This window comes from Symphalangus syndactylus, chromosome 12 (assembly GCF_028878055.3).
Source record: "Symphalangus syndactylus isolate Jambi chromosome 12, NHGRI_mSymSyn1-v2.1_pri, whole genome shotgun sequence".
Classification (NCBI taxonomy): domain Eukaryota; kingdom Metazoa; phylum Chordata; class Mammalia; order Primates; family Hylobatidae; genus Symphalangus; species Symphalangus syndactylus.
In genome coordinates this window covers 85,073,208-85,094,592 of record NC_072441.2, presented here as the reverse complement: position 1 = coordinate 85,094,592, position 21,385 = coordinate 85,073,208, and the positions used below count along the sequence as shown (strand labels likewise).

Below are 21,385 nucleotides of genomic sequence, written 5' to 3'. Positions count from 1 at the left end.
TAGCTCCTTAAGAAACAGAAGCCCCTGCTCCCTAGCCACGCAGGGCTGAGTTGTGTGGGGGGCAGAAGGTGGGGGAGGTGAGGCCTGGGGTGAGGGAGGAATGTGGTGGTAGGTGGGTGTGGGAGGTCACACTGGTATATCAGAGACCAGCTGGTTTCAAGTTTAGAAATAGGGTGGGGAAGGCCCAGGAACTGGGCAGGGATGGCCTAGGAGAGCCCCAGCTCTCACCAACACAGAGCTGTATTGAACCTGTGTCTGCCTGTCTTGCCCACTATCTCTGGGTCTCCCCGTATTACTATCAGCCTTTGCTCCTCTGGATCTGTCTCCCTGTCTCTGGATTTTACTGGCTTCAGAGAAGGAATAAGTATTGCCCATATGGGTGATGTGCTGTAACTAAGTGGGCACATGCAGGAAGGAGTTTGTATACACGACAGTGTGCACGTGTGTGCCTACGTGTGACCGTGTGTGCCTGAGGATCTGCAGCAATGATTCATCCTCATCATGAGGACAGATCGCATCCTGATATGCACTTCACCAACAATTCTGTGCACTGGGAGAAGGGTGCACACACACGCACGCGTACACACATACACACGCACACGCGGGCGCTGGGTCACTCTCCAGTTCTCAGAGTGACCTCATCCTCTCAACCTCCGCTGACTCACAGCCCCTAGGGCCAGCTCAGCCTGGCCGGAAGTCTAACACCCGACACAGCCAGCCATCCCCCTTCCCCTCCCGCCTCCTCAGGACGCAAGCCCGCGGCGCCCCCTGGCGGGATCCTGGGGCTCCTCGCACCCCTCTGCCCGTCTCCACCGGCGCACGCGTACACGGCACTCTCAGAGCACTGTGCTGGGTCCGCGGCGCCCTCTGCTGGCCGCTGCCTGTGCGGGCCCCCAGGTGGTTCCCCGAAGCCCAGTCCACCGCAGGGCTGGGAACCTCCCCTTGGCCGTTAGCTTGTTTCCCTATTTCTTGCATCTCTGCCTCCTCTGCTGGACGTAAACCTTCCTGCGGCCTAACCCCCAGACTTGCTGCAATGCCAGCGGAGCTCTCCCATCACCTCACTCTCACACCCCCATGAGGGAAGGCCCTTCCGGAAGCTCAGAACTGGGACACAAAGGCACCAACCTCTGCCTTCCTCTCTGGGACCCCAGCCCTTCTCCCTCCCAGGACAGAACTCATTGACGTCCACTTGACTCTTAGGCACTCAGGGCACTCCATCTCTTTGCAAACATACTGCATCACTCCAGCTGTCCCCCAACCCCTGTGCGTTCCTTCATTCCATAAGTACTTCCTGGCAGCTATTCTGGCACTGTTCTACTTGCTGACATCTTGGGGACGTCTCTGACCTTTGGAAGCGAATAAACCCCAAAGCTCTATGTATCCTACGATGCCCTGCCTAACCACACCTCTCTCTGTCTCACGGACATACACACAGAAGCATCCAACTTTCTTGGGCTCATACACAGTTTTATTTCCTGTTGATTTTACAGACGCTCCATCCTGCAAGCCCATTCTCTTGGAAAACCCAGAAAGAGTGGGCACAGTGCTCCCTAGAGGAATAGAGGAGACAGGATGGCTGCCAGGCAGAGGGCAGTTGAGGCACTTAGGGATTTACTCCAGCCCTGATGGAAGATCTGGTGCCCAGGGTAGGGGGAGAGGGCCTGGGCTGGGCTGGAGCCTCATAGGTATTTCCCAGAAGCCCCTTCAGGAACTGTCACCTGGACTCCAGCACCACCCCTCTTCATGTTGTCACTTCCTGTGGTGGCGGAAGCGCAGGGTGTGAGGGAGAATTTGGGTGACAGGGCAGTGCTGTGGCCGGCAGTGTTTAAGGCCTTGCCTCCTAGAGACCTGGTGTGGGGCTGGAAGGGGGGATCAATAGCGCCTTCCAGCGTCCCAGTAGCCTCCCCTGACGTCCTTCTGGGTCCTTCTGTGGGTGCAGAGCTCTGGCCTGGGGAAGACACACACTCACCCTCCACCCTGGCTCTTCCTTCTCCTCTCCTCAGAGCCTGCCCTCTGATGTTCTTGCTCAGCCCGTAAGAGCCCAGAATGTGGCTGCATGTTATCAGACATCAGCACTGAAGGAACCCCAGAGCCTCCAGCCCACCTCTTCCCCTTTGCCTCAGAGAGGAGCAGTGATGGCTCCAAGGTCACATGGCCAGTGACAGGCAGGACTGAGAGTGGAGTCCAGGGCTACTGTTGGCTACTGTCTCCCACTCCCACCTGCCTCCTCCTGGCACTCACAGGTCTTCTGGGCACACAGGAGATCTGGGGGGCCTCCCAACGACCATTCTCTTGGCATCGGATCAGCGGCAGATTGCGCTGGGCCAGTCCTTCCCGGCACCGGTAGCGAAGCACAGTGTCTACCTCATAGCGCAGCCGTGGGCGGCCAAACACTTGAGCCAGGGGCAGCTCCGGTGGCGGCCCACAGGACACTGCAAAGGAAGACAGTTAGGAAATGAGCCTGGCTCTGTGGGTGACAGTTCCCAGAATCTCCATGGGGAAGAGAGAAATGGGCCACAACATGACAAAAAAAGATCAGGGATTCCGAGTGGACCCACGTAACTTGTTAGCTCTCCCATGGTCTGGAACACGTTCTGACTTCTCTATGTTGCTTTGCACTCTCTGTCTACAAACATCAGTCCCTCTGGTCCCCTAGCCCCCCCCTCCACTTCCTTGCTGGGACCCTCCTTTGCCTGCCCTCACCCAGCCCCATCTTGCAGGTGTAGGACAGGTGGTAGTTGCAGGGCACATCACTCCATTGTCCCTGATCATGCCACACCATGACCACGCAGTTCTCTCCAGACAGGAAGTAGCTGTCAGGCTGCCCAGGGTTCCAGTTCTCATAGAGCTGGGGGGACGGAGGAGGTGGTGAGGAGCTCCTACACCAGGAGCACCGGGAGAGGGCCTGGAGGATCTGGGGAGGAGGACTGGTGAGCGGGGCCCCAGGAGAGGGAAGGTTAGGGCTAGGGAGTAGGGGACCTCCCGGAGAAGGGGAAAGGAGAGGGCAAGGACTTTAGGGGAAGAAGAATGGGAGCCAGAAGGGAAGAAAGAGGACACAACGAAGGGAGGAGAGCCCAGGGAGCAGAGGCAAAAGGCACGAGAAAGGGAAGGAGGCCGGAAAAAGAAAGGGACAGGGTCAGGAGGGGTGGGGGTGGTAGGAAACAGAAGTGCTTAGAGGAAGTGAGCTAGACGGCGGGGTTCGACTGGAGCCTCTCACCAGGGGGACGCCATCCGACCACAAGAAGTCGCCTTCGATGGTCCTGTCGTTGAGCCCGATCCACTGGTACTCCCGGTACTGGTCTAGGGAGACGGAGGCGTGCAGTGAGAGCCGCCGCCAGCAGATGGCGGCCGTTCCCTGCTCCCGGGCGGTCTGCGGTGACTGCCTGGGAAACCCTTCCCCGTGATCCAGCACCCGCCCTTCTCGGGTTCTTCTACCTCCCTCTGGCCTCTGCTCAAGGGCCAGATGGAAAGCAGGGGAATGGGGGTGGGAGAATAAGGAAGATATCAACCCAGGCTAGAAAAGGGGAGTTTTGGAAAAAGAGTCAAAACTTTCAACAAGATTGGAGTTGGAGGAGGCCGACGGAGGTCGGAGAGCCGGCAGTTTGGAGGGACTGGAGGCAGCCCCCTGCGCAGCAGCCCGGCCCACACAGGCGCACTCTACTGCGCGAACCTCCACTCTCCGTTCCCGAAGGCCACTGCCTAAGCGTAGGGTGGGAAGGAGGGAGAGAGAATGAGAAGGAGAGTGAACGAATGAGTGAGGGAATGCACGCTTGAGAAAACCAAGGAATAAGTGCATGGGTTAATGAGGAAGGAGGTTAGGCGAGTGAGAGAGAGTGACAGCATATGGCGGGGGCCCCTCCCGCCCTGTCCCCCAGCCCACTGTTGATGAAGTCCTGTTCCTCGGGCGTGCTGATGCTGGCCAGATGCGCGCCGTACATCCGGCACTGAGTCTCTGCCTCCTCCCAGCTCCTTCGTGTGGAAAAGTGCTTGTAGCAGGCGCCCTGGAAGGCGTCCCAGCCGGGGTTGCAGAAGCGGAGGCCTGCGGCACAGAAGGGCGGGCATCTTAGGGCCCCCAAACCCAGAGGGCCAGGTCCCCTGGAAGGGGCTGGTCTCCTTCCACTACAGCAGGCCGAGAGGGGCGGGACTAAGGGGGGCAGGAGGGCGGTGCAAAAGAGCTAGTAGAGAATGAGGGGGCTAGCAGGAGCCTGGAGGGGCTCTTGGGCAGGGGCGCTGGTGCCTTTTCTAAGAGACAGGAACCAGGGTGAGGGATGGAGTTCCGGTCTGGGTCTCCATCCTAACAAGCAGTGCTCTCCTCTCCAGGAGAATGGAGCCTGTCATTTATTGACCACCGATTAAATGCCAGGAGTATGCTTTGCACTGGTCTCAAATGGACCCCCTATGAGAGGCATTTTGGTTTCACTTAGATAAGAAAATTGAGGGTAGGACTCGAAGAAGTTATGCAACTTGCCTAAAACAGGGACTCATTAATGACAAGGCCAACACCAATGTCCTCCCTCCCCCCTCCAGAAGCAGCACGTTGTGGAAGGGTCCAGGCTTCCAACCTGCCACCCGTCCCTCAACACTCACCAACATCGCACAGGTCCCCCCCATAGCCAGGCAGACATAGGCAGCGGACCCCTTCCTCCTCCTCCAAGCATGTCCCACCATTGTGGCAGGGGCTGGGGACACAGTCACCTGAGAGGGGGAAAGAAGTGAGGCGGGGGGAGCGAGGCAGCCGGACTCTGCAGCCTGAGCCCTCCAGGAGAGGGTGCAGAGGGTCCCCCAGCCCTGGTCTCTCTGTTCTGGAAGCTATAACAGCACCCTAAAAGTTCTCCCTAGAGCATGTCTCTGGTCACAACCCAGCCCTGAGTTCTGGGTTTCTTTCCTCTTCCCGCTCCCGACTTCAGCATTGGCTCAGCCTTCCATTGTTATGGCCGCCAGTGTGAGCCCAGCCCAAAAGGGGCTGGGGAGAAGTGGCAGGAGGGCCCTCAGAACCCAGCCCCATGATGGAGAAAGATACTGGGCACAGAAAGTAATAGCTCTAAACTTTTATCTGGCTTCTGTGTGATATTGGGCAGGTCATTTTCCTTCTCTAGGCTTGGAGTTTAGTGCCACACCCCCTTGTCTTTGTGCCAGGTCCCAACACAGTTCTGTATAGTCCAGGTGGAATGAATGGAAGTGAAGGAGGGGACAGAAGGATTCCCATAGCAACAGTGGAGGGTGGTCTCCCTTGACTGCTTCTGAGACCTGATATTGGTGTGGTCCAGGTGAATACTAACCATTCTTCCTGCTGTCCACTGGGCAGTCAGCCAGCCCCAGAAGTGGTTAGTGGAGATCCAGCCCACTTTCCTCACTCTAGGCCCTGCCCCTTCTCCACCAGCTTAGGAACTAAGTCGCAGCAGCTCCCATTGTCCTGCAGTGCTGACTGGCCTCACACATGCAGCTTTCTCTCAACATCATCCAACCTCTCACCTCCCCTTCTTATATCCACAGACTCTTCCACTTACCAGGCTCCCTCTCCCAACTCCACTTTGGGCCTTCTGCAAGTTCTCCAACCTAGAATCCATCTCAATCCCTCCTTCTGGCTCCCTCTCCTCCAGGCAGTCCTCTTAGACTAACACACTACCCTGAAGGTCTGCAATCTGTTGCCTGGATCTAACTCCATCTGGCTAGGCCATCTGCTTTACAGGACTTTTCCTCTCTGGATCCTGGGGTAGGAGGAGGCTGTCCTTAGGATGTGCTTGGGTGCTAGAGGAGCTGTCAGTTTCCAAACCTTTCTGGTTCAGATGACCCAGGGGAAGATGGCTCCACAGACCAACTGTGTAGGTCATGGCCCTCAGCCATGGTAAGATCAAGGCCCTCATCCATGGGAGGCAAAACCACTCCAGGGCAGAACCCTTCAGACTTTACCATCCAACTATAGAAGCCATGGCCAAGGCCCACAGTGCTTCATGCTGGCCTGGCCACAGATCCCACTGCCTGGTGGGAATCAGTAGGGGTGGAGAGAGGAGAAGCTGGAGTGGATTCAAAGAATTTTGCTGGGATGACCTAGCTGTTTTGGGTGAAATGAATCAGCTTTTCCAGCAGCACTCCTCCTGTCATCTTCCCTCCTGCCAATAGTTTCTTCCCAGCCTGTGGTGCTGCCCACCTCCCAACCCCAGAGGAAGAGGTATTTCATTTAACCCATTAAGCACCAGGCCCCACAGAGGGTAGAATTCTGAACTCCCCTCCCACTCCTCACACTTTCGTGTCCCTCCTGTTGTCCTTTCTGCTCCTTCCCATTCAACCCTCCAACCCTGGGGGACAGAGGCTCTCAAACTTGGTCTTTGGTCCCCTACCCAGGCCATGGGCCCCTCCCCCTGGCTGTGGGCTACAGAACCTGAACCCGGCGCAGGCAGAGTCGGGTGAAGAACTCGTCTTGTCATCTTCCCTCTCCCTTTTTGGGGACAACTACTCTACACAACCAGAAAGTTCTCCCTTTCTTTCCATTGAAACAGCAGTCAAGGAGACCTCTTACTTACCCTCCAGGTGGGGAAACTGAGACACTGTAGATACCTCCAATTGTGCTCCTTTTCCCACCAAACCCCCTCCCTATCCCCCACAGGGCTGAACTCCAAGGCCAGTTGTGCAGGGACCTAACAGTTGACATGGGTAAGCCTGGGTGGGACTCAGGATGTGATCCATCTAAGACAGGGGTCCTAGGGCTAAGGGAATCCCAACCTTCTCCAGGGATCTCCACTGGGAATCTTAGCCTTCCTGAGCAGGGAGGGCTTCTCTCAGACCCCAGAACCTGATTCCTTCCTTCACACTCTCCATCACTTGCTCTTTGATCTGTGTCTTCTCCAGCATTAGGTACTTTGAGACCCTTTGGGTTTGGGGAGGGTAAAGCCATTCCTTCTGGAGAGTAGGGAATGGTCATTAGTGCAGGAGTTAGTGGAGAAGACAGAAGCTGTAGGTAGTGGGATGAGAGTTAGATACCACCCCCTGCTGAGATGCAGGGCTAGGGGATGGGGGTGAGGGCACCTGAATGCCAGGGAACTGCCTCTATGCTGAGAGACCCTCAGTTCCCTCAGTTACTATGACCCTTGGCACCACCAAGATGGATTGGAAGTGAATATAAATGCACAACACATGCACCCCGGGCTGCAGGGGTTTCTCCCCCTCAGGAGTGAGGGACTGCAACTCCCAGCACTGCCTCAGACTATGGATGATGACTTCTCCAGGGGTAATGTGTACAGTCAAATTTTGGGATCTCAGTAGCCAGGAAGGAAAGTGTAGACAGGCCTGAGAAGGAGAGGCTGGGGGAACAATGAGGGGCTGTTAGAATGCCACGACAGACAAGGGGAGAAGCCGAAAATGAAAAAGGAAGAGAGGCCAAGACACACACAGAGACAGGGAGAGACATGGAACCAGAGAAGAAGCATCCAAGTGCTCCCCATGACACAGACCCATGGAATGAGAGGGGTGGACAGCAGGAGATGGAGACAGAGGGTACCAGAGCTTGGTTACAAAGCAGTTTAATAGAGATTTATTTCCAAGACTTGTTTTCCATGAAACAGTCAAAAAATACTTCACAGAAGTAGTTGCTTAAGGCTCTGTGGGGGTACGGGTTCTCCTGGACTCCAGAGGTTGAGGGGTGAGAAGGGACTCCCAGGCTTCCCTGAGATCAATGGGAGGCAGCTAAAGGGGATGGCACACAGGAGGATGAAGGGAGTAGTGGAAAATAGGCCGAGCCCTGAAGACTGCAATAGGTGATAAGGACCCTTGGAGAGGACTGAGGATGCTCTGTGGGGCTGGTGAGATGTGAGCCACAGGTGGAGGGCCCAATGGCAGGGAAGGATCACAGATGGTCAGTGGTGGGGCCGGGGTCACAGGGTAAAGATGCGGAGAGCTGGGATACCCACAAGGTGGGTATCCGAGATTGGAGACCCATAGGTAGAGGTGGGTAAGAGAATGAAGGCAAAGGACAGGAGAGTTTGGGATGATGGTGGGTTAAAGGACTACAGGTCAGGTGACCCAGAGCTGCAGGGGGAGGAAAAGGAGTAGGATAGAGAGGGCAGGTGAGCCTTGGGCAGAATTACCTGATGCGGGGACCACGGCCACTCCACCTCGGCTGGCGCTGTCAGTGGGCAGCACTGGCTGGGCCTGCACTGAGGTCCCTGCTGGGGCAGTTCTTCCAGAATTATCTTCAGAGGGGGCCTCCAGCTCCCTGGTACCCTCAGGGGCCCGTGTGGCTGGAAGCAGGGAAGGGGCACCCTCGGAGCTTCCTGTCTCCTCGCTCTCTCCTCGAGGGACCCCAGATAGCTCAGGACCACCAGTTTCCTCCCCCACCTCTCTTGCCTCAACCAGAGTGGAAGGTGATGGGGATGCTAGGTTCCTCTCCCTGGGAGTGGGCAGAGTCTCAGTAGGTGGTCCATGGACCCTTGGAGGCCTGGAAGCTTCTGACTCTCCATCAGGAAGTGGTGATGCACCAGGCTGCAGGACTGCCCTTGCTGGCGCCTGGGAGAGTGACTCCTCCTGGGCTGCTGGCTCAGTGGGGAGAGAGGCCTCAGGGCCCGGGCTGCTGAGCTCGCTGGGCCATGCCCACAGAGCCTCATCCTCCACATCCTCCTCTTCTTCTTCCTCCTCTTTCTCTTCTTCATCTTCATATTTCTCTTCTTCCTCCAGTGCCTTGCCTTCCTCTTCTGAGAACCCCGTTGGCGGTACCATGGATTGCGTTTCAAATTCTAGGCAAAGCACAAACGGTTCAGCACCAGGGACAGCGTCCATCCAAGGCCCGAAAGAAAAAAGGGAAGGAGAGAAAAGTGGGGCTGGGGAGGGTGGGCCCTGGGGAATAGGGAAGAGCCCGCCCGAGGACAGGTGGTCCTTGCTCCACACTGGAAGAACTTGACTCCAGCTATATTGTCGAGGCAACACTTGAGAAGGCTCTGTGAGCCATCATTAGCCCCAGAGAACATGGTCATTGCATCTCCCTCCTACTCTGTCAAAACTCTAGTCTGTTTTGGGTGTGTGAGGTGGAAGAGGGACCAAAGAAGGAAGGCCCCGCCTTTCCAGGGCGCAGCTCCCCCAAGCATCTCTAGCTCCATAGAGTTGGGGGTGGAATTTACTGGAAAAGCAAAGGTTGGGAGAGGGACAGGAAAGGTGCTCTGCACCCCTGAGCTACTGAGAAAGGACAGGGCAGAGTCATGCCATCCATGACCCTAGCATCAACCTGGGCTTGCCTCTTCTGCCCCCAGCTTCTTTCAATCAAGACATCCTTAGGATAAGGGATTCGAATTACCTAGGAGCGTCCTAGGGGCCTCTGCTGGGTCTTCTGGAGTGGAGCTTCCACCTCCTCCATCCTCCATGATGGGGATGGAGTAGATGGCCCCACGGGATTCACTCTCCATGGCTTCCTGAGGCAGCTGCAGTTCCTCCAGGGTCTCTGTCACTGTGACGATAGCCTCTAGTCCATCAGAGGCTGGGTCGGAGGCTGGGTTGGAGGCCTCAGGGATGGCAGAAGGCTGGGCCGAGTCTGTGGCAGGAGGAAAGTACTGATGCAAGGCCGAATAGGTAGCTCTGCCCTCCCAGGTCACAGCTTGCACCACAGAATTCTCTCAATTCTCTCACATCTTCCCTGTGGGGCACCTACGGGGGCCCAGGGAGCATCCCAGAACTTCGTCACTCATTTCTCAAGCATTCATCAAGTGCCTACTGTGTGTCATGCCAAGCATTCTCCTGGGCACTGAGGATACAGTGTAGAACAAAACAGCAAACCTCCTACCCTCAAGGGAAATTATATTCTAGAACAGATGACAAACAAACATATATTATAATGTTACAAGATACAGAACACTTGAGCAGAGTTAGAAGATAGAGTGATGGAAAGTACTACTTTGGAGTGGTCAGGAAAGGCTCAGGTGAGAGATATTCCCTAGGGGGAGGGGCTGGAGCCAGCAGGATGGATGAAATAGCTTCAGCACCTTGGGATCTTGGGCTTGGGGCAAGGTGTGAGATGTCCCAGGCATCCCCAAATTCTTTTATTTTTTAGACAGAGTCTCGTTCTGTCACCCAGGCTGGAGTGCAGTGGCACGATCCCTCCCCACTGCAACCTCCACCTCCTGGATTCAAGTGATTCTCCCGTCTCAGCCTCCCAAGTAGCTGGGACTACAGGCATGTGCCACCATAACTGGCTAATTTTTGTATTTTTAGTAGAGACAGGGTTTCACCATGTTTGCCAGGCTGATCTCGAACTCCTGGCCTCAAGTGGTCTTGGCCTCCCAAAGTGCTGGGATTACAGGCATGAGCCACTGCATTGAGCCTCCAAAATTCTTGAAACATAAGGGAAGAGTCTGTCATCCCCTCAGGATAGCTGGAGGGCAGAGTGCAGGAATAACTTCAGGCATCACCTCAGGATCTCAGTGGTGGGGCAGGTAGGCAAGGGACAAGGCCACCTCCTTCTGGGACCTACTCCCTTCAAATAACCAGAAGTTTAGAATGGTTTACTTGTCCTCTGGGGAAGGGAGCCAAAAGCAGAAAACCAATGACATGAAGGTGGAATTGGGCTAAGAAAAGTCCTGAGGGCTGCCTGTGCTCAGCCAGGCAAGACAAGACAGTGAGTCCCTGCCCTCATCACCTGCTCCAGTGAGCCTTACTCCTCACCAGACCTTGTGTCCTTGCTGCCTGTGTCCTCCACCAATTGTAGTCCCAACTGTAGTCATATTCCCCCTCCCCTGTCCCTCCTCATGATCCAGGCCATTTCCTTCCAAAATAGTGCTTGGCTTGGCACACAATCATAGCCAGCACACAGAAGTTTTAGCTATTACTATTACTATTATTATTACTACTACTACTACCCCTGTTCCAGGAGGTCTTTTCAGACGGACCTGACTTCCTATGGACTTTTACTTCCCCACCCCTCCCCAACCCCAGCCAAATATGTCCGCAGATCTGTCCGAATGGAAGTAATGCTTTTCTCTCAGTCTCTCCTCATCCTGGGAGTGAGGCATCTTGTCTTCCCTTTGCTGGGGGTTCCCATGGCAAAAATTGTGCCTTCATCCTTCAGACCAAGTGCTCCCTGAGGGTAAAGGCTGTGTCTGCTCCTTCCATTTCTTCTTCCAGCTCTTGTAACAGTATTTCAGGCTTATGACTGGGGAAGGACCCAGACACCCCATGGCAATGCCTCTCTTATTGTCAGTCACCCTTGGCCTGGGCCTTTGCCTTTCAGGGTCCCAGAAACTGCCTCCCCCCCAGCTCCCAACATAAGATATGGGCAGGTTTGGGTGCAATGGCTCACATCTATAAATCCCAGCACTTCGGGAGTCCAAGGTAGGCAGATTGCTTGAGCCCAAGAGTTCAAGACCAGCCTGGGCATGTGGTGAAACCCCAACTCTACAAAAATTACAATAATTTGCTAGACATGCTGGCATAAGCCTGTGGTCCCACCTACTCCTGAGGTTGAAATGGAAGGATCCCCTGAGCCCAGGGAGGTTGAGGCTACAATGAACCATGATCACACCACTGCACTCCAGCCTGGGGGACAGAGTGAGACCCTATCTCAAAAAAACAAACAAACCATAAGATGTGGGCAGAAAGCAATCTCTATTCCCAACTGTACTTAAGGTCCTGCTCCCTTTAGGGGGAATTGTATCCATCCACCAGTATTTGGTAGTTAAAGATCTGACACCTTCTTAGGCTGTAGTTTCTGGAAATCCTCCAGAGGGCTCCTGAGGGCATTTGGTTGTTGACTGGAAGACCTTGAGCAGATTACTCATTTAATTCACAGAATGTTGGTCATCTTTGCTCTGCCAATAAACTGACAGGAAATGGGAGCTTATTCAGCAGCCCAGCTGGAGCAAACAAGGCATGGACTACTGGTGGGAAGGCAGATAAGGAGAGGCCAAAAGGTGACTACTCCTTGGGCCAAACAGCTGACAGACACCACACCGGAGGGCATGCCCAGAATTAGAACCCTGGATGACAAACTGGACTTCACCCACAAGCCCTTCAGGCAAATGGCAAAGCCCTGAGCTAAACTGATCAGACGGGGGTAGGACTTTTATGGCTCAACTCTGCCCTTCTGAGATTGGTCTCAGCTGCTGCGGGGAGGTGGGCTCACCTCGGAAGCAGTAGACGTTGAAGCGGCTGTGCTTATTGGGGAAGCCAGTCTGGTTGGGGAAGAGGAAGAGAGTCTTGACACCAGGCAAGCCCCCACCACAGCGCTGGCTGGGTGTGACGATGGGGTAGCGCACACTGCCATCAGCTAGCCACCCTGGGCTGCAGTGGTCCAGGCCACCATCCCAGGCTGCATACAGTTGGCCCGTGGTGGCAATCTCTGCACCCCGCTCCTGGCAGTATGCCCGTGCTTCCTCCAATGTCAGCTTTTCTGGAGGGTCACCCAGGAACAGTTCTCCTGGGTGGAGAAGAGAAGGCTGGGTTACCAGGTAGCTGGTAGCTCCTTCCACTCTGGTCTCCCATGGGAACCCTGGGCAATCTTCTCCAGTTCCCTCATCTGTGGCAGGGAGTCAACTACTCTACTTCATAGGATCAAAGTCTGAATAGGACCTCAAGATGGGTATTAGAGCTCAAAGAGATGGGGCCCAAACTTCTCGTTCTGCAGAGTCATGCACAGAGTCCACCCAGCAGGTGGTAGATTAGTTAAATTCGGTATCCTGCTGCCTGGCTGAGACTTTGGTCATGAGCTTGCCTCTGTGACAGTGTTTGGAGAGAGGGACACCAATTGTCTCCTTACTCCTGCTTGCCCCCTTAAACTCAGGAGGGATAGTAAGGTCCTGCAGAGGCCCCGGGAGGACCTATGGGCAGCATGGAGGTAGGAAATTGTCCCCTGGGAACCTCTCACTCCTAATCACCATTTAGGTCTTCAGCATAACAGTAGACATCATAGAGGTCATCCGGGTCCACCACACCATAGTTCCGGACCCCGGGGAAGCCATCCATGTCTCCGTAACAGGCCTCTCGTGGGGTCTGGATGGGATACCTGGGAACGAAGGACAGAATCGCTTAGTACAGATGCTTTCACCAGGGAGCCAGCCCATACTGATTCTATTGAACCCCACTGCCACCACAGTGCAGACACTTGCTGACAGCTGGCTGTCCTTCTAGCACTGCAGGGATGCACATGCTCAGGGTCCTCACCTCCCGTCCTCAGACCAGCCTCATCTCCCAGAGGCAAAAAGCCCTGCATGCCCAGCCTGACGCAGCAGGCAGCACCCGGCTGAAGGGGGGCCATGGCCACCTCAGGGGCAAATAGAAGCCCCAATCCACAGCCCCTTCCCACCTCACGGTCTGATCCGACAGCCAGCCAGCATCACATTGCTCATAGCCCCCAAGGTAGGCGGCATAGAGCTGCTCCGGGGTGGCGATGTGGGCTCCAATGCGGGCACAGGCCTCCTGGGCCCCAGAAAAGGAGAAAGCGTAGCGGGCAGAGCCCTCTCGGTAGAGAAAGACGACCCCTGTGGGGCAGAGAGGACCCCTGAGCCAGGTGAGCACCCAGCACACTGGCCTCCCCTCACCCTCCTTGTCACTCCTCTGTACACAGGGGTAAAGTTCAATTGTGCTCACTCTACAGCATGAGGGACTCAAGTTAGATTGTGGGTAGAATGTCCTCCACCTGAAGAGAGAAAGGAGGCAACAAAGGCCTGTGTCTCCTCACTCTTTTTCCAACCCAGGCTGCGCCTTCCAGCTACGTTTGCTTCCCTCTCACACTGTGGGCTCCCCGACGGCGAGAATCCTCCCTTCCCTCCCTCCCTCTCTCCGGGAACCTCCCTGCCCTCTCACCTTTGACCTTGACCTCCACAGCGTCGCTGCTGTCATCGATGCCGTGCTGGACCTCGCAGCGATAGATACCTGAGTCGTTGGGGCGCAGCTCGCTCAGCGCCAGGGAGACATCGGTGAGCGACGCTGGGTACGCAGGCAGTGCCACGCGGAACCGGTAGGCCTCGTTCACCTTGACGCGCACTCCCCGCGCCACCAGCACCTCTGCCTCCCGGCCCCCGGACAGGAAAGTCCACTTGACCCGCGGAGAGCCCAGCACGGCCCGGCGGCTCGGCGGCGGCCGCAGGTAGTGGACGTGGCATGGGATGGTGAGGGCGCCGCCGAGCACGCCCTGCAGTGGCGCGTCGCCCGCGATGCGCACGTGAAAAGCGCGGTCCTCTGTGAACGGGTGCAGCCGGCTGGAACTTAACGCTGTCGGCTCTCAGAGTCCCACCCGGTGGCCTCCAAGCCCCGCTCCAGGATCCCTCCTTCCGGCCCCAGGATTCTCCAGCCCTCCTAGGACCCGGGGCCAGGATCCTGCAGCCCTACCTCTGGGTCCTCCAGGACCACCTCGACTGTCTCCAGACCCATCCCCCAAAGTCTCCCAGTCAATTCCGCCCCCAGGATTCCTTGCCCTGCTCTCAGAGCCTTCCACTTCCTCTCCAAAATTCCTAGACCACACCCCAGGGTCTTCCAACCTTGCCCCCTGAGTCCTCCAGCCCAGCTTCCCAGTCTACTCCCATTAGGGCCTCCTTCAGGGTTTCTCCCAGTTCCGCCCCTTTCCCACCTCCTAGCTTCAGGATCCCGTATCCTCCACCTTAGGGACCCAAAGCCTTGCACCCAGTGCCCCTCCCTAGTCCTGCCCCATGATTTCTCCAACCCACCAGATGCTCACAGCTCAGCCCTTATTTCCAAGTGTTCCAGCCTGGGCGCTTCCCCACAGCCGCTTCCCCACAGCCCTCCCAATTGTCTCTCTTCCTGGGGCCCCTAAGCCTGGAAGCAGTTGGTTAGGGCTGAACAAGACAGAGACGGTGACCCCAAGTGGGGTTGCTTACCTGAGCTGTCTCCTTCCAGAACATCTGCTAAAGCTGCAGGAGCCTGGGCCAGGACCAGGGCTGCCAGCAGGGGCAGGAACAGCTGGGCCATGCTGCAGGCTGACAGAGAGACATGAGAAGGAAAGATGGGGTTAGACTTCAGGATGGACGTCCCCCAGCTCCCTACCACACCCATGTGGGTTCACACATATCCTGGCTCCAGAAGTCTCCCACCTTCACATCACCACAGACTCTCTGTTTCTGATCCCCATCTTCCCACCAAGGGATTTCGTCTCAGAACCAAGACCTGAGTCCTAGTCAACTCACTGTGTGACCTAAGCCAAGCTCCTTATCTTCTCTGAGCCTTTATTTTCTTATTTATAAAAAAGCATCATCATTACTATCTCATGAGTTGTGATGGGACCATGTGCTTTGAGAGTGTTTAGTATCTTAAAACTCCTATACAAATGCATAGCACCAGGCACACAGTAGGAGCTCAGTATATAGCATTAATGGTGGGTGCTATTATACTCAGAATTCCATCTGCTCCTTCCAGTGCCAGACTCCTTCCTGGAACCCAGAGCCTTCTCCCATCGTATCTCTTTAGCCTCTCCTGCCTTCTAGACTGTCCCTGCCTCCAAGGACACCATACTCACCTGGCCTTTTCCAGGAGGGCCTCCTAGACTGAACCCAAGTAAGCACAACTTCTCCTGAATCCACCCTCTCCTCTACCTCCTCCCCAGCATTATTTGTAAGGAAATTCTTCTCTTTACTCCCCAACATTCTCCATCCCCCTTCCTTGGCTGCCTCCTCCCTTCTTCTTCCCAGCCTCTCCTTTCTGCCTGGCACGGGCTTTCCCACCGGAACTCTTGGCTCAGAAATCAGTTGGGACAAAGCCCCTGTCTCTGCCAGTCTGGCCTCCATCCAGCCCCTCCCTTCCCCCACCCTACCTTTTGTGAAAGCCTTGGGCTGGAGGGTGGACTAAGGAGGGTGAGAATAAATTGGAGGGGCTACCCCTTCCTACCCCTGGCTATCAGAAGCTCTAGAACCCAGAATATTCCTCCAAAGATCTCGAAGCACTTACACTCTCATAAAAAGGACGTGGTGTGACATTGAGAAATGGAGACTGAGGCTCAGAGAAGGATAGGGCTGCCCCTGGATCCCTAGCAAAGCCAAGTCAGGCACAAGGGCAATGTGCTCCCAGGAGAGAAGCCTCAGAGCTACATCATCTTTAAGGGTTGGGCTAAACTTAGAAGAGCATGGAGATCCAGGTATGCCATGGAATAGGCCAATGATGCAGCAAGAAAATTGAAGGTTAGACTACAGGCAGGACTTCCTAGAGATCAGGTTTATTCCACTGGCTGTACACTCCCATTCCAGGCCCACTGTTTATCCCCCATCTTCCCTGCCCTCTCAGCCTCTGCCTTCATACCTGTCCCTGCACTTTCCTAAGCCTGAGATGATGGGAAATTTCCTACTTTTCCCAGATCCTCCCACCTCCCTGCCATCATAACCCCCATCTCCCCCACTGTGTCTGGGTATCATTCCCTAGGGTCAGAGTTGGGAGAGGAGTGGCACAACCAGATGCTTAGGGCCTCTCTCTGACCTTTCAGAGGGAGGAAGTTCTTGATGAGGCCAGATTAGAGGTGCTGAGACCAGCTCTAGGCATCGGGGTGCTTGAGAGGACTGTTCTGGGGCTGGAGTGGGGACCATTGGGCATGAGCAGCCAGTGCCCACCGGGTGCTGGGAAGACTGTTTGCCATGCATCTGAGCTGTGCCAGGGCCTGGGCCCAGCCCCCTTCTGGCACCCTCCCTCCCTTCTTTCTGGGCTGGAGCTGGAGCTGCTCACAGACCTGGCTCCCATCTCTCTGACAGGCGGCCCAGAAACCCATATAGTTGGAGTCACTTTGGGGCCAACACCCCGGACCACCCTTTCACCCCTGTCTGACAGTGGGAGAGTGAGGGAACAGGGCCTAAGGCCAATGAGGACCTAACTGCTCTGGAACATGGAGGGCAACCTACCCTTGACCCCAAAAATGGGAGTCACTGACCAGTGAGGCCAAGACAGCAGCCCTGTGCAATTCTCAGAGAGCTCTGTCTCTCCAGCCTCGGGCCTCAGCCTCCCAGGTGCAGCTAGGAGCCCTGAGGAAACTCAGACTTCCTCACATCTGGTACCAGCCTCGGAACCCAGGGGTCCAGGGTTCTGTGGCCTTCTCTATCCCACACACCACTCATCTCCACTTCGTCTTCTCTTCCTCCAGAGCAGGCCACACCTCTCCGTCTCTAACCCTGAGAGCTCAGCAGTCATACGGTCCCTTCCCTTCACGCCACAACACCCCCCTCTCTGTTTCAGCTCCAGCGTCTGTATCTCTGCCCTTGTTTTGAATTTCTCGAGCTGTTCAGGAAACTTTCCTCTTGTCACATCATTTCTGTCTGACCCTGGATGTCCATCTCCCTCACAGTCTTCATAGACCCAACCCAGAGTTAAGATCAGATCTCTCTCTCTCTCTCTGTGTGTGTGTGTGTGTGTGTGTGTAAGCATGCACGTGTGTACACACATCTAACAACACCCACCACCTCCATGCTGAATGCCCATCAGCAGGCAGCCAAGGTCTGTCCCATAGGAACTGAGCTCCAGCACTCAGCAGGGTCAGCAGGGAGGGACAAGAAGCCAGAGCTTTGGCTATAGCAGGAGGGAAGCTCTCTGCTACCCCCTTAATGGCTTCATGAGGAGCAACACGAGCCTACACGATATAAGCAGGGCCTTAGGGCCTGTAGAAGTAATTGCAATCATCATATAAATAGTCCTTTTTATTGGAAGCACAACTAATAATACTATTAGCAATGTCACCAGCCGAGCTGTTGCAGATCCCTCTCGTATAGAATCTGAAATGTGGATGATGCTGTTATAAATAGCAAAGTTAGCCATAACAACATAGGCACTGGTAATACTGTGGGTGGGTCTATGGGTAACACTGTTCCCTGATTTTACTGTTATCATCTGCAATCTAAGTAATGCAGATAATAATGGTGCCCCTCAGACTTGATGCCAATCTCTTGGTCCTATTAGACCCATGTAGGCAGAGCTATTCTAGTAGGTGGGGGAATACCTGACAGGATATGGAAATATCTGGGAGAGGGAATTCCCAGGCCCCTGGCAGTGCTAGGAAGGAATCCAATAGTGGTAACGGAATTCCAGCTGATAGTTACTGATGTCTACCTAAGCCAGTTCTCCTAAATGCTTCCTGTGGATAACCTCAACTGTGAGAAAAAGATTGTTTATGTTTTGCTCATTACACCAATGAGGAACCCGAGGTTCAGAGAAGTCAACTAACTACCCCAAGGTCACAGAGCAAGGAGCCGAGTTGGGATTCCAGACCAAATGGGCACCCCGACCACCTCCTAGAGAGGCTCTGATCGGCTGTGCTGCCGGACTACAGTAAGGTGTCCCCAGAAGGGTTGCTGGCCGCTGCTCCTGGAGCTGCCTGTGCGTGGGGCACGGAGGCAGGGACTGATCCGGAACGCTACTGCCCTGCCTGGGACAAGGTCGGAAATCTCGGCGGCCGCGCTGGGACAGGAGCGAGCAGCAGGGAAGACGCCAGGACCCGAGGGGTTGCTGATCAGACTGCGAGCAGCAGGGGGGCTGCCACTGGCAGAGCTGGAAGCATGTAGATAAGAGATGGCAGCAGCAGCTGCAGGCGCTCGGGGCTGTCCGGCAGCCTACCCCGCTGCGGTGTCAGGAGTCGACGAGTTGGGTGCCCCAGAGCCTCGAGGCAAGGGCTGACAGGCGGGTGGCGTAGACCAGGCAGGCACTCCCTTCTCCCTGTCCCCGGCCCCAGGGCGGGCGGCGGGGCTGCGGATGCACTCACCTACCCAGGGCTGGGGTTGGGTCGCGGCACTGCGAAGTTTGTCGCCTCCTCCGGGTGTCTCCTCCGGGTCCACGGCTCAGTCCTGAAGCTGCAGCTGAGACTGCGGCGGGGACTGCGCGAGCGCGAGGAGAGGCTGGGGCCGCAGGACATTCGGAAGAGGGCGCCGGCCCTCCCGGCGCCGCATAAAACCCCCTTTCTTCCCCCCGCCCCTGCCCCGCCCTCCCCGGGGCCGCCCCCGCCCCCGCCCCCTGGTCGGGAGCTCAGGGGGCTCGGGACGGTCACGGGACCCGCTGCCTTCTCTGCGTCGGCTCCCGGCAGCAGCGGCGAGAGCAAGGACGAGCGAAGTAGGACATCGTTCAGCGGATGAGAAGCCGAGGGCTTGGAGTAGGGAGGGGGGCAGGAGGCGCGGGGAGGGAGCTTTCGCCCAGCGTTCGCTGAGCTAAAGGATGACGATGTTGCAGCTGGAGGGATGGAAGTTGGACAACTGGAGGGACTTCTCGTTGTTCAAAGAAGAAGGAGGAGGGATTCAATTAGACTGTAAGAAGTGGATGAAGGGAGAATGGGGGCTTTGCTCCTGAAAAGACACACCCTCTCTAATAAAAATGGGAAGCTCTTTTCTGGAGGCAGAATGGGGTGCAAATGACCGTAGCTACCTCCCTGGAGGCAGCTATGATCGGGCATTGGTTCCTGTGGTGCTCCCACTCCCTGCACAGAGGAGGAGCTGACTTTGCAGCTGGAAGGATGGAGGTTAGACAGCAGAATCATGGGTTAAACAAAGCAAGTCAGGAAATCTCTAGACCTGGGGTGGGGGTGGGGTGCGGGTAGCACTGTGAAGGGACATTACCAGTCATGCAAACCAATGTGCAAAATGCAGGCGTTGCTGGGAGCCCAGAAGGCCTACTGGCCAGGGCTGTCGATGCTGAATGTGCAGCCTGATGCCAGGGGGTGGGCCTTGAGTGCTGCCCAGCCAGGAACTCCTCAGCGCCCAGAATACCAATGACTCTCCTCTCCCCCAGCTCCAGGGCCTCTGCTTCCCTCTCCTTTCCCAGGCTCTCTTTGCTTTTCCCTCCTCCCTCCTGGGACTGTAGGCAAAGCCCCTGGCACAGTGGGCAGGACAGCCAGATGCCTAGATTCCCTCCCCTGGATACCAATATTGGCACCAAGAATAGTTTTGGAGGGCTTTGATCCCCATAATCTCCACAGCATCTTCAAAATACCCCAAGTAAAGTAAGGTGCATTCAATGCAAATGCAGCCTCAAGGCAGATCCCCAGCCTTCCATCTAGACTGCACCCTAGGTCCCTCTTGGGAACTCTGGACTGCTCCCCACTGAATGTGCCAGCGCCCCACTCACCACTGCTTGGCTTTCACTCCCAGTGCTATGGACTTGGTTCCAAACGGCTTTGAGAACCTCACTAAAAAAACCCGCTCCAAATCTTTGAGGGTCTAAAGGGAAGATTCTGGCCCCTTCCCAGAGACCCATCTACTGTAGGGACAGGAAAAGAAGACCTGGGGGGTAGGGAGGGGTAGATGGTAAATTTCCTTACCAAGAAAAATGCCAGCCAGATGCGGTGTCTCATGCCTATAATCCCAGCATTGGAAGGCCAAGGTGAGCGGATCACCTGAAGTAAGGAGTTCAAGACCAGCCTGGTGAACATAGTGAAACCCCATCTCTACTAAAAAAATACAAAAATTAGCCGGTGTGGTGGTGGACACCTGTAATCCCAGCTACTTGGGAGGCTGAGGCAGGGAGGATTGCTTGAGCCTGGGAAGCGGAGGTTGTAGTGAGCCGAGATTGTGCCACTGCATTATATCCTGTATCCTGGGTGATAGAGTGAGACTCCCTCTCAAAAAAAAAAAAAAAGAAAAGAAAAAGAAAAGAAAAGAAAAAAGAAAAGAAAAGAAAAGAAAAGAAAAGAAAAAAAGAAAAGAAAAGAAAAATGCCCCAGAAAGGATGCAAGACTGAAGGGGACAGAGGAAGGTACCTGGGAGAGTCTGGGGAGGAAGGGACCTCAATCTATTTACTTCATTAAACAAATATGAGTTGAATTGAATTCCCACTGTGGACCAGGAACTGCTCGAGGCCTGGAAATGCAGTTCCAATTCTTCTAGTAGAAAGAGGAGATCTGAGAAGGCCTTTGGGGACAGGTCTGGGCAGCCTTAGGATGTCTTTTTGCTCCCCTTAGACGTTGCATTTCAGAGCTGCAAGAAAACCCCCCTTCCTCAGGACAGTCTCAGCATGGATGCATGTGTCCTGCCTACCTCCACACTGGCTCTACAGGACTTGAGGCCAGCCAGGCTGAGCCAGGCAACCAAGTGGCTGAAATTTAATCCCAGTGGTGGCTCGGATGTAACCACAGTTCTTGCCTCAGGGAAACCTGGCTGTGACCAGAGAAGGCAGAGAAAGTGACCTTCCTTACCACCTCTCCTCATGACCAGAAGGATTGGCACTCACTTCGGTGCCCTGGGGGAATCCACCCTTGACTGAGGCCAGCAGCACCTGGGTCTGGACAAGGGCTGGTACCAGACAGTCTGTTTCAAAAAGCAGATCCCTGGTGGGAGACCAGACGTGGTGAGAGAACAGACAGCTGCTGTTGGGCAGACAAGGACTCTGGCATCGCAGGCACTGAGGTCAAATTCCTGTTTTGTCATTTGCAGTGGCAAACCTCAGAAAGGTCCCTGTTCCTCCTCTGAAACTCTCTCTTCTGAACAGTGGGCTGAATAATATCTAC

General features: G+C 55.4%; 1 protein-coding gene across 3 annotated transcripts; it reads right to left on the bottom strand.

The window, feature by feature from the left end:
- Positions 1-1,446: 1,446 nt before the first annotated feature.
- BCAN (brevican) lies at positions 1,447-19,425 on the bottom strand. 3 transcript variants are annotated; one of them, XM_063624872.1, is made up of 14 exons: positions 18,656-19,425; positions 14,808-14,906; positions 13,777-14,151; positions 13,277-13,451; positions 12,849-12,976; positions 12,098-12,391; positions 9,281-9,514; positions 8,082-8,726; positions 4,588-4,695; positions 3,881-4,039; positions 3,218-3,300; positions 2,704-2,848; positions 2,242-2,432; positions 1,447-1,948 (listed from the first exon to the last, which is right to left on the bottom strand). In XM_063624872.1, the coding sequence occupies exons 2-14, from the start codon at positions 14,896-14,898 to the stop codon at positions 1,841-1,843; spliced, it is 2,736 nt and encodes a 911-aa protein (XP_063480942.1). In that variant the 5' UTR covers positions 14,899-14,906; positions 18,656-19,425; the 3' UTR covers positions 1,447-1,840. The 3 variants fall into 3 exon arrangements, 2 of the variants coding, with proteins under 2 accessions (XP_063480942.1, XP_063480943.1); XM_063624873.1 differs by having other exon boundaries at positions 18,660-19,135; XR_010117420.1 differs by lacking the exon at positions 2,704-2,848 and having other exon boundaries at positions 18,656-19,151.
- Between the last annotated feature and the right edge of the window lie 1,960 nt (positions 19,426-21,385).

Bases quoted from the DNA above. Each gene is read 5' to 3' on its own strand.
- BCAN (XM_063624872.1), bottom strand. From the start codon at position 14,898: ATGGCCCAGCTGTTCCTGCCCCTGCTGGCAGCCCTGGTCCTGGCCCAG. The intron at 9,515-12,097 runs GTGAGCCCACCT...CTCCTGCCACAG, and splicing joins CAACGTCTACTGCTTCCGAG to ACTCGGCCCAGCCTTCTGCC. The intron at 4,040-4,587 runs GTGAGTGTTGAG...TCTGTGCCGCAG, and splicing joins GGGGGACCTGTGCGATGTTG to GCCTCCGCTTCTGCAACCCC.